The sequence below is a fragment of the Orcinus orca genome, chromosome 2 (genome assembly GCF_937001465.1).
Source record: "Orcinus orca chromosome 2, mOrcOrc1.1, whole genome shotgun sequence".
In the NCBI taxonomy this organism is placed as follows: Eukaryota; Metazoa; Chordata; class Mammalia; order Artiodactyla; family Delphinidae; genus Orcinus; species Orcinus orca.
Window position 1 is genome coordinate 109,737,904 of NC_064560.1, and position 19,975 is coordinate 109,757,878.

Consider the following 19,975-nt stretch of genomic DNA (forward strand, 5'->3'; position numbering starts at 1 on the left):
CAGGGAAGCTGCCACTTTTTCCATCTTGGCTAGGACTCTTTAGTGAACCCCTTATTCTATAAAAGGCCTTTTCTGTAGAAAAGGTAAGTTCCAGTAAGAGTGTTTTCAGTTTACCTAGTGACTAATACAGCCTGCCCCTGTAATTGCTGTAAATGAGGAAATCTCTTCACTTCTTACTCCAAATGTGTACAGTCCAGAAAGGCTTAAATATTTCCTCTGAATCTAGTCTGTGAAGAGGTCCCAGTTTACCTGAACTACCTGGATATAGGAAGGCCATGGTCCCGAGTCTCTGAAGAAAGCAAAAAAAAACCCAAAACCAAAAGAAAGCCAAAAAAAACCCAAAAACAAACCAAACCAAAACAAAAGAACACTGTAAAACCAATTTAAATTAACCCAATTATGTATATTTATGGTTATAAAATACATGCGTCATGGTCCCAGTGACATTCTGAAACTATGGACTGGACTGCAGGCTAGCTTCTTCAGGCTGGTTTCTTCCTAAGGGGTGGTAGGCTCCGCGCCTCAGTCCCACAGCACCATCTGGTGGTTGATCTGAGAAGCTGCACTCTTGAATTTCTGATTTTCTGATAAAAACCAAAAGCAGCAAGCAAACGAGCAACGAAAACAATAAAACTGGTCCATTTAAATATAAAACAGTAAAGAAGGGCCTGTTATTCTTGAAGAATTGTTTTCAGCCTCTTGTCCATGACTATCCAATTAGGAAACCACATGAAAACGACAGAAGGATAAGAATCCAAGATTCTTTTAAATCTTACTTAATATAGTACAGTACCTGATACTAAGAATAGAATTGTAGGTCTATCTGGCTACAAGGCAGGATGAAAAGAACCCAGGTGTGTTTCTGATTCCAGATATGGAGATCAAGGCTCAGGCCTCCATGCAAAATTATCACATCACTGGAAAGTCAAATCCTTTCTTGGGGAATTGGGACTTTTTATATGCTGTCTTTCTTCCTTCCCATTAGCTAAAGATTGGGAAATTCCTGGCTAAGCTGGTGCTTATCTGAATTTTTGGAGATGGGTCTAGCACTGGGAAAGGGGGCAAACCCGTTCCTATTCTGGCTCATGACCAACCTAGAAAAGAACAAAGAGCATTTTCACAGAGCAGCATGTGAGTGGCAACGAGAGCACCATCAAAATGTGTGTGTTCCCTGAAGTTGGTGAGGCTGCACAGGACACCTGCACAGGGTCAGACTTTTTGTCCAGTTGTTTCTTTCATGGAGATAGGCACCACTGTGTTTTCTTTTTTTTCCTGTTTAATCCCCCAAAAAAGTAATACGACAGCAATAAGGTCATCCAGAGCAAAGCAGAAAGTGTGTTGGTAGCATCAGCCCAGGAACAGGACAGAAACCTCAAGTATCAGAGTCAGCAAAGTTGAGAGAAATAAACATTTTAGAAGTACATGAGAAGTGGTAGAGGACAGTTAGTGGGTGGGTTGATTCATTCATTCCTGTGCCCATGTGCCTTGCCCTGTACCTCAGAGGGTTTAAGCTACTGCGACTGAGGGAGGATAGGATTTCTATAAAGCAAGAAGGGATTCAGAGATCACGCAGGGCCCTGTCTTGGCAGGTGAGACCTTGCTATAGAGTACCTTATTCACACAGATTGTGGCATAATTAGAACTTGAACTGGGATCTGAATCTTTTCACAGTGTTTTTTCAGCCATCTTTGTTCTCACATCCCTCTCATGGGAGGTACACTTTGGTCTTCCTCCCTCCCTCCCTCCCTCCCTCCCTCCTTTCCTTTTCCTGCCTCTCTCGTTATCTTTTCCATCTTTATCTCAAGACATCTCCATGATCCTAAGAGAAAATAAAATTACAAAAATTGTTTCCATTTTGATATGATTCCTGGTCTTGACTTCATTTTTAATTGGACCAGGAATTTATGGATGAAAAGAATTCAAGTGAATTACCTTTTCTTCTCAGAATGTAACACAACTGTTTTAGCTCCACCAGAGGACACATCTCCAAGGGCGCTTTGTAGGCTTAAGGATATGAGGCCTGACCAAGAAAGAGGAGACCCTTTTCACAAATGTCCCAAGCAATCATCTGTACCACTCACTGGTGGTGAGATGCTGCCCCATAATGGTAACGTTGAAGACAGTTTCTCACAGTAGAATTATGCGTGTGATTAGAAAAATCAGAATTATTCATTCATCACATATTTTTAGAACACATTCTATGTGTTGGTCACTGTGTGAAGCTAGTGTAGAGAAAAAGAAGGGGCAATATACAATGGCAGTCTAAAGACAGACCAAACATTTTCCTTTGGTAAAAAGGATATTAACTTATAGATATTCTTAATTGAGTTTTCAAAACTGTAATTGGCTCCTAAGTCTATTTCAGGATCTAAATTGCTTCTTTAAAGGGACAGCCTTGTAAGAAATGATAATTAACCCTTTTGGAGATTGGACACCTTAGCATGGTTTGATTTACTGATGCCACCCCCTGCACGCACGCACACACACGCACACACAAACACACACACACACTCCTTCCCAAAGTTCAGAGACATCAATTCTTTAAGTAAATGTTCAGCTAATTCTGAAATGAGAATTATCTGAGATTCCTTGAGATGATATCAGCATAAAGCTAGGAAACACCATTGTAAGTTCTACCTTAACCCACTGTTATAGGCTCTGCAAATTCAGTTAGAAGTGAATGAATTTTCTTTTACTTTAAATAATACAAAATCCTTTTCAAGACAAGGCAGAGCCTAAAATCACGCTTCCAAGTCAACACAGTTAAATCATTCCATCACGACAGGTATCCTCCTCTCCTCAGGTATCCCTTTTAGTAAAATGTTCCAGTGTTGGTTCCACAGTTCCACCGTTTCACAGCTTCCCTGGTATCTAAGCTATTTTGCTATGTACTCGCTTAAGCCTTTCCTATTCTCAGAGAATAGCTGACAGTTTTTACAACATTCTTGTATATATTGAACCATTATCAAGCTTTTCCTCATCCCTCAATTCTTCAGGCTATACAAACCAATATATGTTTTAAAAATGTCTAATGAGACTTTATTGCCTGTATCTTTAAGTCATCCTTATGACTCTTTTCTAAGCCATCCTGAGGAAACTTCAAATTCAATTCAGGTTTTGTATTGTAAGGCCCTAAGCACAACACCATACTCTAACGAAGGCAACTGATATTCCATATGATGGGGAGATTAATTTATAGTCCCTGAACACAAGCTCTGTTTTTTACACAGAAGCAGCAGCAGCGGATGTGCCAATTCGTTTGTGATGTTCCGTCAGCTGCCCCCTCCACAATTTATTTCTTTAATTTGCTAGTGATAACTAGCCCTTTCCAGTAACTGTTTTTCAAAGAAAGTGTCTAATAAAATTTTTAATATCTTCTAGTAATGTCAGCTTCATGGACTCTTGGTCTGGATGTTTACTGGAGATAGTTCTTTAATAGGATTTCAAAGACAGGGATTACCATACCATCACCGCTTTCTAGTAGCAATGACAGGGAAAAGGGATGGCTAGAGGAGGGGGTATTCTAAAGCCCCTCTCTTCACCAGTAGCTCATCCCCCGTTTTGTGGGGGGAGGTTTAGAGAGTTACCCTTTCTCAGTCATCTATAGTGTACCATGCAAAGACAAGGCTGTAAACCTCATCTTCCCGTCAGGTTGCTGCCCTAAGCATCTTATGTATTGAATTCTAGAGCAAACACTGAACATGGGTCACATTATTAGTCACGATCAGTCTGCCTTTATTAAAATGTGGGCCCCAAATACCTGCCTCCAGGCCAAAATTTATAAGTGTTTTGAGATACTTAGTTGTCAAATATGAATGTTTCTTCTCTTTGATGCATATGAAATATGAAGTATGCCATTTCAGAGCTGAAGAGAGCTTGTAAACCTACTTTTACTCAATTACCAGTTCATGTTCTGGAAGTATTTTGAACTTATCTAATCTTCTCCTACTGAAAATTTATTGTAATTTTTTTGTCTGTCCTCTTGCAGCCTGCCACATATTGGAATGCAGCAATGGAATGGCCCAAGACGTCATAAGTACCATAGGGCAGGCTTTTGAACTCCGGTTTAAACAGTATTTGAAAAATCCTTCTTTGAATACTTCTTCTGAAAGGTCAGCCAGGAGTTCTATAATTATTTGACTTATCATATTTTGTTTCGTTTTAAAATTAATATGGCATTTTAAATTGACTAATGAACTTAGTAATTTTTTTTACAAATAGGTACAGTTTCAGTACAAACTAACAGTGACATTTCTATTTTTCTTCCATTCATATTTGTTCAGGTATTTCCTTTTGCTTTGTAATAGAACTAGAGGAAACACTAAAAGTGAGAAGGGGTCGACCCTGTTTCTCTGATGGTATACAGAGCTATGAATTAATTAGGTAATGTCATACAATGAGCATGAACAAATTCCTTAGGTTTGTTTCAACCCCAGATCCCTGGCAGATCAGTTAAAAAAATTAAGAAAGAAGAGCAAAATAATAAGAATCAAGTGTCTGTGGCAGGAATTCCTATTAGTTTGTTCATTTGCAGTGCAAATAGATCAGCTCCAGCCGGACTGTGGCAGGGGTAGAACATGACATGACCCAGGGATCTGGTTGTTCTGTCTAGTCCACAATGAAAGCTGAACCCTTTTCAGGCCTGTCAGACTCCACCATGTGTGGAATGCAGTGAGGCCCCTGACTTGCAGAATTCACGCCCAAGAAATAAACTATTTGGACACTTTTAAATGCATTTCTGGAACCCCCCTAATTTGGCATTTTGTGTATCAACAGACACCGGGTTTGGAGATCTCCCTGTATGAGGTGGTCTAGGGTAGCAAAGGGGAGGGGCTTCCAGCAGGCCTTGTTGTTGAATTTTTCCTAGGGTAGCACTTACCTCTTAGTGCTGTTGTTTTGTTGACATGTAATGAACCCAACAAAACTGTGTGGGTTGTCAGTGGAATCAGCTCAATTCAAATGGACTTGATTTATTCTTTCTCGTAAGAAACTTTTACTAATTCCAATTTGGAAGAAAAATCTGTTTTTTTTTTTTTTTCCCTGTTTCAATTTTAAAAACAATGCATGTTTACACAAATCTCCCCACTTGCCACATATGGTTCTAATATTTCTTTATGAATCTCATATACTCCAGATTTGTGCAGACAAGTTAGCTGGCCATAGCCTTCTAGTTTTTTCATCTTGGTTTAGTAAACTGGGCGAGGCCCACTGCCCAATATTTAAATTTCCTTTGAGCAAAACATTTCCAAAATGGTACAATGAAAGAGTGCTGGAAAAATCCAGGAAAACTTTGTGTTTTTATCCGATTGACAAAAACAACTGACATTCAGGGAGTTCATATATATATGTGTATGTATATATTGTATCACTGAGAGGAGACACAAAAGCATCACCCTTGGCACTTTTTGTTGGCTTACCCCACTTTAATTGTCTACAGAAACCTAACAATTCAGCCATCTGGTTGCTTCCATCCAGATGTTTTCAGGACGATTTGCATGGTTCTGATCACTCTACATCCCCTACAGCATTTGAATTCCCACCCAGCCTCTTGGGGATTCTTTTTTCCCTTACAGTGAGGAGGTGCACGTTGATGACCATACTGAGGAGAGAGAAGATCATGAGTATTACAATGAAATCCCGGGCAAGCAGCCACCTGCAGGTGGTGTTTCAGATGTACGGATCAAAGTTCAAACCACAGAACAAATGGCTTACTGCCCCATACGGTGTGAAAAGTTGTGCTATTTGGTAAGTAACATTTTAATGCTATTAGAACTAACAATGCATTTCTGTCCTTACCACTGAGAGCTTAATTTGAGGATTACCAAATGCTAGTTTAGAGAAGGTATCATCTTCCTCAGTACAGAGCCAGAGAGTGAATCATTGTCGGAACCTGTACGCAATAATTTTTACTCCCAATCCCCCAACCTCATCCTCAGCAAGTGACCTCACATCTTACTTCATTGGGAAGACAAGGACGGTCCAACATGTTATTTTCAACTTCACCCTTCCGCATCTCCAAGTCTTCCTGTGTTCTCCTTGGTTCTCTTCCTTAGCTACTGTCTCCATGGCTAATCTTCTCCCTGAGCTCCTGATCCCATCCCCTCCTACCAACTCTGTGCCCTTGTTCTGTCCATCAACCTCTGTCTCAGTCTTTATTCTCTGTCTGTCTACTTGTTCTTTCGCTTCTGTCTGCAAATAAACTCGGACTCCTCCAACTCATCTAATAATGTCCTACCTCTCTCTCACCTTCCTTTCACCCACAAACTTCTAGAAAACACTGCCTGTATTTCTGCATTGACATCCACACTACACTTCCAAAATCTGAACTCTGCTTGACAACTTGATAGAAATTTCTTTTACAGTGGTCACCAACTTTTTTTTGGGTCACCAACAGTTTAATTGTTAAATCTATTTCCTTCTTCAATATTCTGAATCTGTCTATAGCCTGTGATATCTGTTGGCTGCCTCTTTTTTTTTTAGACCTCTTCTGTTAGCTTCTAAACATTTTTGTCATGTCATTCTCATTCTGCATCTCTAGTTGCTGCTTTTCTTTCTTTTTTCATGTTTTCTAACATTTTATTGAGTATATTCAAACTTACAAAAAAGTTGAAAGAATTACACATGAACACTCATATACTCACCACCTAGATTCTACAATTATAATTCTACTCTATTTGCCCTGTCATCCTATGTTGTTAGCTATCACCCATCAATCCATCTGATTTTTGATGTGTTTCAAAGTAAGTGGCATCTTTCCTTTTTTTTTTTTTTTTTTGTGGTACGCGGGCCTCTCACTGCTGTGTCCACTCCCGTTGCGGAGCACAGGCTCTGGACGCGCAGGCTTAGCGGCCATGGCTCACAGGCCCAGCCGCTTTGTGACATGTGGGATCTTCCCAGACCGGGGCACAATCCCGTGTCCCCTGCATCGGCAGGCGGATTCTCAACCACTGCGCCACCAGGGAAGCCCACATCTTTCCTTTTTATATCTTGTTTTCTTGCATGCCCTCCCCTGCAAACCCAAGCCTTACCACCATGGAATCCCTGTCCAGTGCTCTGCCCTTGGCCCTGGTTTCTCCTCTGACATGCCACCTGTGCACACACACTCCACCAGCTTCTCTGTCTTCAGCCATTACCTACCTCTCCAGCTGTGATGCCACAAGCATTTCATTGCTTGTTTATACCAAGATTAGACTCAGCATCTTACCTTGACTCCAAGCTAGATCCCTCTCCTGACGTACTCATGTTTATTAATGGCACTCCTGTTCTTTCACTGATCTACAGTCTTTTGTTTTCTCACGCTTATCAACTCAGTCTTCAAGACTTAGGATCCTACCATGAAAGTATCTTAAATCTACCCAACCTTTTTCATTCCTGTTGCATCTTTCTAAGTTCTGGTCCTCACTTGCCCAGATGATTCTGAAAGCCCCTTCCTTGTCTCCAGTTTCATTCCTTTAAACCCTCTTGCATGGTATTGCTGGATTAATCTTTCTAAAGCAAAGACATTGCCCTTCTCAAAGGCATCAGTAGATCCCATACCCTTACTGAAGAGAGCTGTGTGTATATGGGATAATCGAAGCCTTTGATAGCATGAGATTTTTCAGGGATGAAAAGTGGCTCTGGCACAAACCTTAGTAGAGTGGGGCTCCAATCTGCCAGTTCACGGTTAGATAGAGGTTTGCTAAATGGCCAGTGTTTATATAAGTGTCCTGGAAATCACACTTTCTGGCTGAGCTTGGATTGAATCCTGGAATGTGACCTCCCAAGCCGAGGTCTATAACCCTCAGGATATAGACCTTACATTTATGACCTCCCCCACCCTAATCAGACCCACCTCTGCAGTTCCAAAACAGTGCACTGGGAAAGGAGGCTATACTCCCTGTCCAAAATCTCAGTTTCTTTTTCTCACCTGTCAGACACTTCCTGTGTCAGAAAATGGAGTTGTCGGCTAAATTCTGCTGGGAGCATTATTAGTGTTTTGTGTGTTTTTTGAAAGTTTATGAACGTTTACTATGTTTGTAAATGTTTCACAATTTGTTGTTTATACAGCCGGGAAACTCCAAGTGCAGCAGTGTGTATGAGAACTGTCTAGAACAAAGCAGGGCAATAGGTAGGTACAATTGCCCTTCTCCATCTGCCACTCTCCTTATTTCTTCTACGTTATGGTCGTGTGTGGCCCTTGCTCTTAAATAGTTCATGGGAAAGTCAGGTGTATATAACCAAACATGTAATGCTTCAGTTGCAGGCTTCCCACATTCTGAGAAGCGCAGAATGCCACATGTGTGTCAGTTGAAAAGCTATGGTTCTCCCCTGCTCCTGTGTACTCTTCCACACTACAATTCTGCTTTATGGAATCTTTCACTGCTTTTTTTTTTTTTTTTTTTTTTTTTTTTTTTTGCTTTGCGGTACGCGGGCCTCTCACTGTCATGGCCTCTCCCGTTGCGGAGCACAGGCTCCGGACGCGCAGGCTCAGCAGCCATGGCTCCCGGGCCCAGCCGCTTCGCGGCACGTGGGATCTTCCCAGACCAGGGCACGAACCCGTGTCCCCTGCATCGGCAGGCGGACTCTCAACCACTGCGCCACCAGGGAAGTCCCTCACTGCTTGGATATCATGAAAGCTCTCTTACTGGAAAGGTGATTTCTCTACTCAAAACTCAAGGCAGTTCCATTTCAAAGAATATCAGACAATAAGCTAATATGAAAATTGATGCTTGTCAACTCCATTAGGATTAAGAGAAAACCTTTATTTCTGCTTGGCAAAGGGAACAAAAAAAAATCTGAAATGTGAGAGTCCCAATTAGAGGTTCATACACCCCATACTTGCCGGGGTATTAAATATCTTATTACTGCATGTGATAATTGACATCAGGCACAACTTTTCCACAACACAAATGTAGGGCATAGACTATCAAGTTGGAAATATATTTTCATAAAAGAATTCTACTGCTAGTTAGTCATTTTATTCTTATAAATTGTTGAAAGTATTTCTTTGGGAAGGACAGTTTTGCAGCTTTAGAGGGGGAGATAACTGGACATTGTAAATAGTGCAGTGGAGGATAGAGTTGGAGAACCACACTTCGGAACTCAAATTAAATTAGCAGACGCTTGCCAACTAGAAGGTAGTTTCTCACTTCCAAGGATATCTTCATATTATGGAATTTTGCCAGTGTAACCCATGAATTTTATTTTTTCTTATACAGTGGGGGTACATGAGGGTCTTGGTACGGCTGTGATTACCACTTTCCTCCACCCTGCAAAGATAATCAGAGTAGTGAGCAGAGGCAGTATTTTAAATTCTTTAAAAACATGGTTCTTTTTGAAGGAAATTAAAATTCGATGCCACTCTTTAAAGGTATTTAAAATTCCAAATGAATTCTTAATAATATGACTAAAACAAATTAGTGTCAAGTGTAAATGTCTTTTGAAAACTGTGTCCTCTAGGAGCTGCAGTTCCTTCCTTCGTTCCTCTTTTCCTTTACCCTAGAGATTTCTAACCTAGGATTTAATAGTCAGGAACATACCACATGTGCTTTGTAGTCTTGTATCCATTTTCTGCCTGTGCTGAAGCTCACTTTGAACTGTCTCCACATCCTGTTTTTTCTCATTCTATGTTCTTCATTTATCCAACAATGCACTCAGTGATCATCAGGTCATCCTGTGGGGTGGGGCCCTGAGCTGGGTGCTAGGGATGGAGACACAATTGACATTCATGTCTTTTGCAGTTTAGCCAGAGGGCATACCTTAAACCAGTGCTTACAAATGTGATGAGCGTTTCAAAGCCCAGGATGTTATGGGAACAAATAACAGGGAAACCTAACTTAATCTGGGAGGCTAGAGAGGGTCTCCCGAAAGAAGTAACAACCAAACTCAGACCTGAAGGATGAGTGGGAATTATCCAGGCACAGAGAGGGAAGTGGGAGGGGAAGGGAGAGAAAGAGTATAAATGAGTACTGGTATTCCTAAGTGTGCCAGGACCAGTTCCCAGATCACTGCATTGAGAGGGTACATGGAGGGGGAGAGAGAGTTTTGGATCTAGGAGAGAGTCCTGTGGAACTCCAAAATATTTCGCCCTGCCCCAATACCTCTTTTCCCACAGCTCATCCCTCCCCCCCATTAAGCAGTCGTCATGGCACGCCCCGCTGGCCTCAGCCACCTAGCTTCTGAAGGAACCTCACTGAACAGGAGTCCTCGACATTTCTAGAATGATGTTGAATGTTCGAAATCACGACACTACCGTCAGAGAAAAGGGGCAAGGTCTCCTTCCTTTTTTTTTCCTCAGAAGCTTTCACCTTGATTTTTATTTTACATTTTTAAAGTGTCCTTCCCCTCAAAGCAACACTATTTCAACTTTATTCAAGATTTTTCTTTTTGTAAGCATAACCTTGTCATAGAATCCAGTTTGTTCTTTCTGTTTATCTTGGTTTTATTTCTCCTTTAAACTAACAAACAATGTAACCCCTTATTCTTTCATGCTTTACACATGCCCTAAGCCACTATCAGATCCAAACTCAAGAACAGACTTTTGTAGTAAACACTTATTTGGAGCCTGGAATCTATTTTTCCATAGAATTAATTTTAGCCACGTTGGCTATCTCCTAGACAAGTGACCATATTCTACTATTTGGTTTCCTATACTGGAGCTTAAGTGTATATGTTGTAATGACAAATACAACAATAGGATATTCTATTGTAAGCATCTGTTCTTTAGTTATACTCTAATTGTGGAAGAGTCTGGGACCAATACTGAGCTTCAGCACACTGTCTTCCTTTTTGGTGGCAATAAGGTAACAATTCATGGCTGGGAACCTTTCAGAATCTCGGGGAGGTGAGAGATGGTGTTTATAGTTTGGAAAAAACCCTCCAGCTGGATATCCTCTTCCCCTGAAAATCACTGAGCTACAGCATTGTTTTCTTAGAAAAGCAGGTTCTAACTTCCAGTGGGAACCAGAGTGCTAGGAAGCCATTTCCCCAGACCTCAGCCACTCAGCACATAGAGGGATCGAAGGACTCAACCCCTGCTCCAGGGGCTGTGACAAGTATAAGTCCCTCCTGCTGTGGCAGGAAGGACTTTCCTAACTCAGTGTCTTTTAATCCACAGACACCCAGAAGTCAGGGGTTCCTATCTTGGGGCCTGCCTATGACTACTTGGGTATGTGTTTAAAAGTGATCTGAGGGCTTCCCTGGTGGCCCAGTGGTTAAGAATCCACCTCCCAATGCAGGGGAGATGGGCTTGATCCCTGGTTGGGGAACTAAGATCCCACATGCCATGGGGCAACTAAGCCTGCGTGCTGCAACTACTGAGCCCACGTGCCACAACTACTGAGCCCGCACACCACAACTAGAGAAAAGCCTGCATGCCGCAACTAGAGAAGCCCGCGTGCTGCAACTAGAGAAGCCCACGTGCCACAAGATCCTGCATGCTGCAACAGAGGTCCTGCATGCCACAACTAAGACCCGATGAAGCCAAATAAATAAATAAATAAGATCAAAAATTTATGACCAGTCACCAAATTAATAGCAGTTGCCAAAATAGCAAATAGACAGTTTTTATGGCTTTTCCCAGAGATTCACACATAAGCATTTGAGAGACACCTATACAAACATTTTCAACAAGTTTTGGCTTTTTAACTCAAAGACATTTATTTATTCAAATATTGACTTAAAATTTGAATTCTGGTGTATAATAAGTACTGCAGTAGGCTTCCTGTTGAAGGAGTTAATTATATTTATTGCCAGATGTGTAAAAGATCTCTGTCCTTAATAATAAATTCCCTTGTGGAAAAAAATAATTAGCAAAATAGCATACTGTTTCCCCAACCTTCAAGTCAAAATGAAAATGTTGATATTTTTAATCAAAAAGATGTTAAATTCCCACAGACCCTAAGGGCTAGCACTTAAAAACTTTGGTACCTCCAGTGTATACACTGTGTATGTATTTATTTTCTGCCACAAATCTTCTCTTAGGCAGGTTGGATAGTTTCTCAGAGCAACACTTTGCACAAAGAACTTTTGGAATGCATGATGGCTGGCATGTGTAGTTAAGCTCTGAATAACCACACACTTTATCCTAGAAAGATTTTAAATTTCAGCATGGGGTGAGTTTGTTTGTTTGTTTTTTTAAATTTAAGACAACTTTGCTGACTTAGATATAATGGTGCATTTGAGAAAAAGGAATGGTAGTTTTTAAGAGAGACTGTATAGACATTGATGCTTTTGTGTAACCCTGTGGGATGGTGAACTTGATGTAATCAGCTCATGCCAGCGCTGTGTGAGGGGCAGATGAGTCAGCGCCCTGCGCTAAGGGTTGACTTCGGGTCTTGAGAGCGTGGTGGGGTCACATTTGCTAAGAAAGGAAAACTGGTAGACATTCAGTCATCTGTTCATTCAGCTGACATTTTTCTTTTGAGCATCTGCTTCATACCAGGCATTGAAGATGAAGAAGATACTCAGAAAAATGGGTTCTAGTCTCTCCTCAGGACTCAAGGAATTTTCGGTCTCAAGGGGAAGACAGGGAAGTAAACAGAGACCTACAGTTTATTATGGAGTGGCACCTTACCCAGCCTGGGGTGGGGGGCGGGGGAGGAGGGAGGACTCAGTGGAAAGCTTCCTGAAGGAGGGGGATTCAGAGCAGAATCTTAAAGGACAAATAGGAGTTAGGTCAAGAAATGGATGGGAAGGATATTACAGCAAGAGATAAGTGTCATGTGCAGAGGCCCAACAGACACACAACTGAACAGTGAGAAGAACGCCTGCTGCAAGGCAGACACTATGCTCAGTGAGGGGCTTACCCACATTCTTTCACTTAATCCTCACAATGTATTTTAAGCTCGGCATCCCCATTTTACAGGTATGAAAACTGACAGAGAGGTTAAGTAACTTGCCCCTGGCCACACAAATAGTAAGAGATACCACAGGGATCTGTGGAACCCAGGTCCATGTTAATTTAGAAGCAGACTTCTTACAAATACTGTTCATCATATTCCACTTTCAGTAATTTTTTTTTTTTTTTTTTTTTTGCGGTACGCGGGCCTCTCACTGTTGTGGCCTCTCCCATTGCGGAGCACAGGCTCCAGATGCGCAGGCTCAGCGGCCATGGCTCACGGGCGCAGCCGCTCTGCGGCATGTGGGATCTTCCCGGACCGGGGCACGAACCCGTGTCCCCTGCATCGGCAGGCAGACTCTCAACCACTGCGCCACCAGGGAAGCCCTCAGTAACTTTTTATGAGCAGGCACTCCTAAATAAATATTAATTCAATCATGCATCAGTTCTCTACACTGTGCTAATATACTGTGCATGTATTATAAAACACACACAGAAATAGAAAATTTCAGTTAAAGTTAATGATAGACATTTTTAAAAATTGTCTTGCTAGTTATAGTGGCTGAATACTATCATTAGGTAATATCTCAAGGTCTGGTATACATTTAGGGCATTATTGATAAAGAAAACAGACATAAATCCACATTTCAATCTTGATAATTTTAACTGTTAGGAGGCCGACATTCTGATCTAATTAGATTAGGCTTGTTCGTAAGCTCAGAGTGTAGCTAAGGAGGAGCTTGTACTCAGTAAAAGAATGATCTTCAATCCTTGAGTTTTTTGCAGTGATCCTTTAGCCACTTGTCCATTTGTGAAAGTAAGTTTAGTTTAAACTGGATAACATATTTCATAAATCCACTTAACCAAGTAAATGGAAACTGTCGTATGTTGCCAAAAGCAACAAGGAAACGAGGGGCCCTATTGCCCCTTCCTCTGTCAAATCCCACTCTTCCCTCAGAATATTCCACGTACAGATTATGACATGGGACAGGGTGACAGGCAGGATCGAACAGAGAGGAGCAAAGGAGGAGCAGATGGTAGGACTGTAGTCTTGACTGGGCGCCCCCTATCTGGTGTATTCTTAGGTTTCCATACTTGTGTTATAAGAATCACAACACTCTTCACCATGATGTGAAATCCAGTGGGAAGTTGGTCCTTTGAAGGGGTTTAGTTGACTGGAAAGAGTGATGTTTTCCGGTAAGACAATGAAATAACAATGTCACTGCTTCAGGTGCAGCCTCACGGGGATCTTGTATATGTATGGCCAAAACTATAAAGGTACTTGTGTAAACAGAAAGACAAAAACATTCTGTCCTGGCATTCTCAGGACAGGACCAGTTGAGTGGTACAAAGTACTTCATGCCATCAGGTAGTGAAATATGGGTCTGTAATCCATTCAGGCAGTAACTATTTGTTGATGTGATAATGTGTTCCAGGCATATGCTAGAGGCAGGGGCTGCAGCTGTCAGCAAGACAGGATCTGTGTCTTCGTAGAACATGCAGTCTAGATGCAATACAGATATTAAGAAACATCATAACATAATAGAATTAAGTACTCTTGTGGTATGGGCTTCAGAGGGAAGCAGAGAGACATAGTCTAGTCTGAGAAAGTCAGGGAAGGCTCTCTTGAGAAAGATGTTTAAACTGACCTCACTGAAGGATGAGGGTGCTGGAGAAGGGGAGGGAAGGGGGCATGTCAGAGAAGATGGCCTTACAGTGGGGATCTAGTGCGAAGGCCGATGTGAGCAGGGGCAGAGACTGGGGAGGACAGAGTTGCAGTGGAAGCTGGGTGCCCGGGAGCAGGGCCTGGGGCTTGTTGAAGAGTTTGAGTTGTATCCCAAGAGCAGTGGGAAGCAGTGAATGTTTTTAAACCTCTGAGAAGTAGGATCGGATTTTCAGTTGTAAAAAGATCATTTTGGCCACATGTATGGAATAGAATGGAGAGGAGAAGGCAGGGGGGACAGAGGACGTAACCTGAGGGGTGAGTTCTTTCCATTAGATGACAGAATGAACATCAGCAGCTGGTGCAGGGCTGTGCTTGGTGAAACGAAACTTTGGCAATAAAGGGAAGACAGACTTCCCACTCTTACTAATTTAAAATTAAGTAACGAGTTTTTTGAAAAGTGGTTTCAATAACTAGTAGATATTCAAGTTCCACATGGCATGTGTGGTTTTCTTGGTTCCTGGGCTGCAGCTCTGAGCGGTGTCGTGTACGGGTTTGTGCTCTTTGCTGGCCGGTTAGCGTCCTTCCTCCGCTTGCTGTTCCTCTTTCACATCTTCCTGGTTTGTCTGCTGTCTGCTGTTGAAGCAAAGGGTCAGCTGAGGGACGGGCAGGGAGGGGCAGGGAGGCCAAAAGAGGGTGCTTTCCCTCAAAGACTGGTGCTTATTTTGTTTTTACAGGTCAAATCTCAAAGTCAGTATTCAATCCTTGCATGGGATGGGCATGGCTTTTCCCTTCCTGTCAATTCTGGACTCAAACGTGATTTTATTTCTTGTTTCCAAAGCAAAAACACCATACATTGATCTTTACTCACTACAGGTAATGCACACGAGAGAGGGGTACAGTCCCAAAGAGACACGTCATTGATGAAGCCCGCGTGCCGAGTGGATCTCTTCGACGACCCCTGCTACATCAATACGCAGACTCTTCAAAGCACGCTGGGCTCTGCCGGAAATCAAAGTCCAGCTCACCCACTGGGGACCCCATGGTACCGTGAAAGTAAGTGGCTTCTCATTGCCTGTATTAGTTTCCTGTGCTGCTGTAACAAGTTACCACAAACTGGGTGTCTTAAAACAAGAGAAATGCATTCTCTCACAGTTATGGAGGCCAGAAGTCCTAAATCAAGAGGGCAGCAGGATTGACTCCTTTTGGAGGCTCTGGAGGAGTACTGGTTTCATGTTGCTCTCCTAGCTTCTGGTGGCTGCCAGCAATTCTTGGTGTTCCTTAGCTTGTAGACATGTCACTCCAATCTCTGCCCTCGTCTTCACATGGCCTTACCCCTGTGTCTCAAATCTCCCTCTTCTTTCTCTTATAGGACAACAGCTTTCTCTTATAGGTAGGCCCAAAATCCAGGAAGATCTCATCTCGTGATCCTTAACTTAATTACATGTGCAAAGACCCTTTTTCCAAATTAGGACACATATGCAGGTACCAGGGATCAGGACTTGAGCATGTCTTTTGGGGGCCACTGTTCAACTCACTATACTGTCTCTCATTTTAAAGAATGCTATTTCCTTGGCCTCATTTTTCAGAGGGTTAAAAGTATTCTTTCTTACCTCAATCCCTCACCACAGTTAGTAAAAGTTAGAACTTTGTGGCGATGTTACGGATTTCAAGGTTTTGGAACTTTGATTTTGAATAATCTTTTCAAACACTTTAAATTAACTCCAACTTTTGCTTTCTGCTGTGTGCTTTTGCTGAAGGAAGGGCTGTCAAAGCCAGGAGATAATTTTGAATTTATTTGTTTGCATGGGGAACAATGGCCACTGTTCCAACTCTGTTTAGTGATGGTGTTAATTTTATTCATTTCAAAACCCCTTAGTAAGTCATCTATATAGCACTAAAATAAGGTGACTTCTTTCTTCAGCTAGGTACTGTGAGTAAAATACAGTAAGACAAACATCATTTTCCTGCCAGATTGCTTCCAGGGGTAAGTCCATAAACAGGAACATAAATAAATAAAAGTAAAACAAGCCAAAAGCCTACAATCAACTAAAAAATAAATTAAAAAATGCTTTTCATAAAGTACTGAAGCTTGTTGGGTTCAGAGATTGGTGTCAAATTTGGCTCACTCCAAAGATAGAGAATCAGTCGCTGAGAACGTCCTTTCACTAGCCCAGGAGGTCCCTCTAGACTGCCAAGGGTGACTTTCCAGCTAGTGTGGCTGCAGTGACAGTAAAGTTTGGAAGGAGATTTTGCTGAGGCTGAGCTTCAATTGACCACCTTAACTCTCTAGACTGAGACAAAGGTTTTCATTACCAGCCAGGTGGCAAGTAGGCCATCTTCTTGCAAGGTTTCCAGGATCACTCTTGGCGACCAAACAACCCAGTTGGGTTCTCCAGAAGCAGACTCTGAGTTGGAGCTGGGCATGCAGGGTCTTTATTGGGATCAGTACCAGGAAGGGAGGGGAAGAAAGCAGGCTTGGGCAGAGGGAGAGGTGGAGCAACCATGCAGGCCTGACAAAGCCTCAGCCAACCCTACAGAGAGCATGTGGGGGCCCGTCAGAGTTGCCCCACATTGGGCCCAAGGGCAGGGCCTTTTAGCCCCACTTATCTCAGTCTTTGGATGTGGGCCATGAAGGAGGGCAAGCCATTGGGCAAGCAGCTCTCTGCAGCTGAGGCAGACCCTGAAGGTGTGGTCAGCTGGAGACCAGCCCCAGTAAAGCACCTGGGGTACTTGGTCCTTCCTTGAAGTGGGATCTGGGTAGTGCATCTCCATGTCCACCACAGAGAGCATCTTGTGCCATGGATGATGGGATATGCAATGAATTCAGATTTCTGCAGTGAATTTAACTGTTTAATGTAGAGTAGCCTGTGTGGATAAGGTAATATATGTTAGAGGGACAGTGTTTTGAAAAAAAGTTTCTGGACCCCAGGGGTTTTTTTTGTTTGTTTGTTTTTTAGGATAAATAATTGTATTTATTTGGGCTTCCCTGGTGGTGCAGTGGTTGAGAGTCCACCTGCCAATGCAGGGGACACGGGTTCGTGCCCCGATCCGGGAAGATCCCACATGCCACGGAGCAGCTGGGCCCGTGAGCCATGGCCGCTGAGCCTGCGCGTCCGGAGCCTGTGCTCCGCAACGGGAGAGGCCACAACAGTGAGAGGCCCGTGTACAGCAAAAAAAAAAAAATAATAAAAAAAATTGTATTTATTCAAATATAGTTTTATTTTTATTGGGGTATAGTTGATTTATAGTGTTGTGTTGGTTTCAGGTGTACAGCAAAGTGAATCAGTTATACATATACATATATCCACTCTTTTTAGATTCTTTTACCATATAGGCCATTGCAGAGAATTGAGTAGAGTTCCCTGTGCTGTACAGTAGGTCCTTATTAGTTATCTATTTTATATATAGTAGTGTGTATATGTCAGTCCCAGTCTCCCAATTTAGTCCCTTCCACCCCGCCTGCCTTGGACCTCAGGTTTTGGAAATAACTTTATAAGAGCATACACTCAATAGCTTCCATTTCATGGACTTTTCAAAGCAACAATTTTTTTTTTTTAAGATGCTGGGGGTAGGAGTTTATTAATTTATTTTTTATTTATTTTTGCTGTGTTGGGTCTTCGTTTCTGTGCGAGGGCTTTCTCTAGTTGGGGCAAGCGGGGTCCACTCTTCATCGCGGTGTGCGGGCCTCTCACTGTCACGGCCTCTCTTGTTGTGGAGCACAGGCTCCAGACGCGCAGGCTCAGTAGTTGTGGCTCACGGGCCTAGTCACTCCGCGGCATGTGGGATCCTCCCAGACCAGGGCTCGAACCTGTGTCCCCTGCATTAGCAGGCAGAGTCTCAAGCACTGCGCCACCAGGGAAGCCCCAAAGCAACAATATTTTATTAGAAAATACATTTAGTGGGTGGCCCAAATTATGTAATCTGGGATATTCCTTGATTTACAACTCCAGTTCCTTTATAAGCAAATCTTCAATGTTAAAAATCGTTATGGAACTTCCCTGGTGGCGCAGTGGTTGAGAATCTGCCTGCCAATGCAGGGGACATGGGTTTGTGCCCTGGTCTGGGAAGATCCCACGTGCTGCGGAGCAACTAAGCTCAGGCACCACAACTGTTGAGCCTGCGAGCCACAACTACTGAAGCCGCGCTCCTAGAGCCCATGCTCCACAGCAAGAGAAGCCACCGCACTGAGAAGGCTGTGCACCGCAACAAAGAGTGGCCCCCGGTCACCGCAGCTAGAGAAAGCCCACATGCAGCAATGAAGAGCCAATGCAGCCAAAAATAAATAAATTAAATAAATAAATTTTAAAAAATCGTTATAACTCAAGCAAAGAAACTTTGCGTCTTGTCATAGACAATTCAATAATATGAAAGGCAAAATTAATCCATAATAACATTCCTGTCATTAGTTGAAAGTAAATAAGGCTTGTTCTGTTTAAAACTATAATGTCAAAATGCATTTTCATTGATTCTAGCCTCTTTCTTTTTTCATCCTTTTTCCCTCTCCCTGCCTTGGTGGCAATATGTTTAATAATTTAGGCCTCTGGTTCTCTCTCACTCTCTATTTCCATTTGGGATTTAATGTACCATAGCCCTCCTGGACTTCTTGCTACCCCTTTGAGGTTAATTTCAGTGTATCACTGCTCCCTCCAAAAAAAATTAACTCCAACTCCAAAAGTATAAATAATGTTGATTTAAGAAAATCTAGTAAGATGGAGTAGGGATAACTTTATATATAACGTTCTGCAGAATGTCTTAAATACACCTCTTAACGTTTCCCCCCAATGTTTCCTCCTGTTTCTTTCCTTCCTCCTGCAAAAATCCTCTTTATCTTCTTTAAGCATACTTAGCCTCCCTTACCCAGATTAGTTACTAATTAGTTCAGTAAAACAAAACAAAAACAAATCCAGAGACATGAACCTAATATATCTCAAGTATGCCTTCAGGGCTCCTCACTTCATCCTGTCACACTGCGAACATAGGAAAAGCTCTAACACAATCTTTAGTCTGATGAAACATGGCAGAAGGAAACCATTAGTACTGAAACTAATTTTTGTATTGATTTATTATTAGTTTCAGTCTTAGCTTCCATAACAAAGAAACCCCCCTAAATCCCATACTGTAAAAAGGACTGAAGTTTATTTATTTTAGCTAATAGCCCAAAGATGGATGGTATAGGACTGGTGGGACAGCTTTGCCATTGTGACACTTGGCTTCCATCTCTGGTCTAAGAACTTCAGTTTGGTCTGAGGTCTTCTATCTTTAGTCTAAAATCTTGAGCTCTCACCATCCCATCTGTATTCAGCCAGTGGGAAGTAAGAAAGGCACGTGGAGTGCACACATGTTTCTTGAAAGGACATGACCCAGAAGTGGCAGACATCATTTGTTCTTACCTGCCATTGGCAGAACTTAGACATGGGGCCGTACCTAGCTTCACGTTACTCTAGCTGGGTGGCCATGTGCCCAGCTAAAAATTAGGAATTCCATAATGTAAT

The 19,975-nt window shown here is 42.3% G+C and overlaps 1 protein-coding gene across 6 annotated transcripts in view; it reads left to right on the top strand.

Moving 5' to 3' along the window:
• Positions 1 to 19,975, top strand: part of SHC4 (SHC adaptor protein 4) — a 164,988-nt gene that overhangs the window by 124,105 nt on the left and 20,908 nt on the right. For 5 of the 6 annotated variants that reach the window (XM_049706061.1, XM_049706059.1, XM_033408412.2 and 2 more), the window contains 4 exons: positions 3,989 to 4,112; positions 5,574 to 5,745; positions 8,047 to 8,107; positions 15,357 to 15,536. In XM_049706061.1, the coding sequence (XP_049562018.1) occupies positions 3,989 to 4,112; positions 5,574 to 5,745; positions 8,047 to 8,107; positions 15,357 to 15,536 (537 nt within the window). Of the gene's footprint in view, positions 1 to 3,988; positions 4,113 to 5,573; positions 5,746 to 8,046; positions 8,108 to 15,356; positions 15,537 to 16,408; positions 16,484 to 19,975 lie in introns of those variants that run through there. The other variant, XM_049706060.1, reaches the window with a different exon arrangement.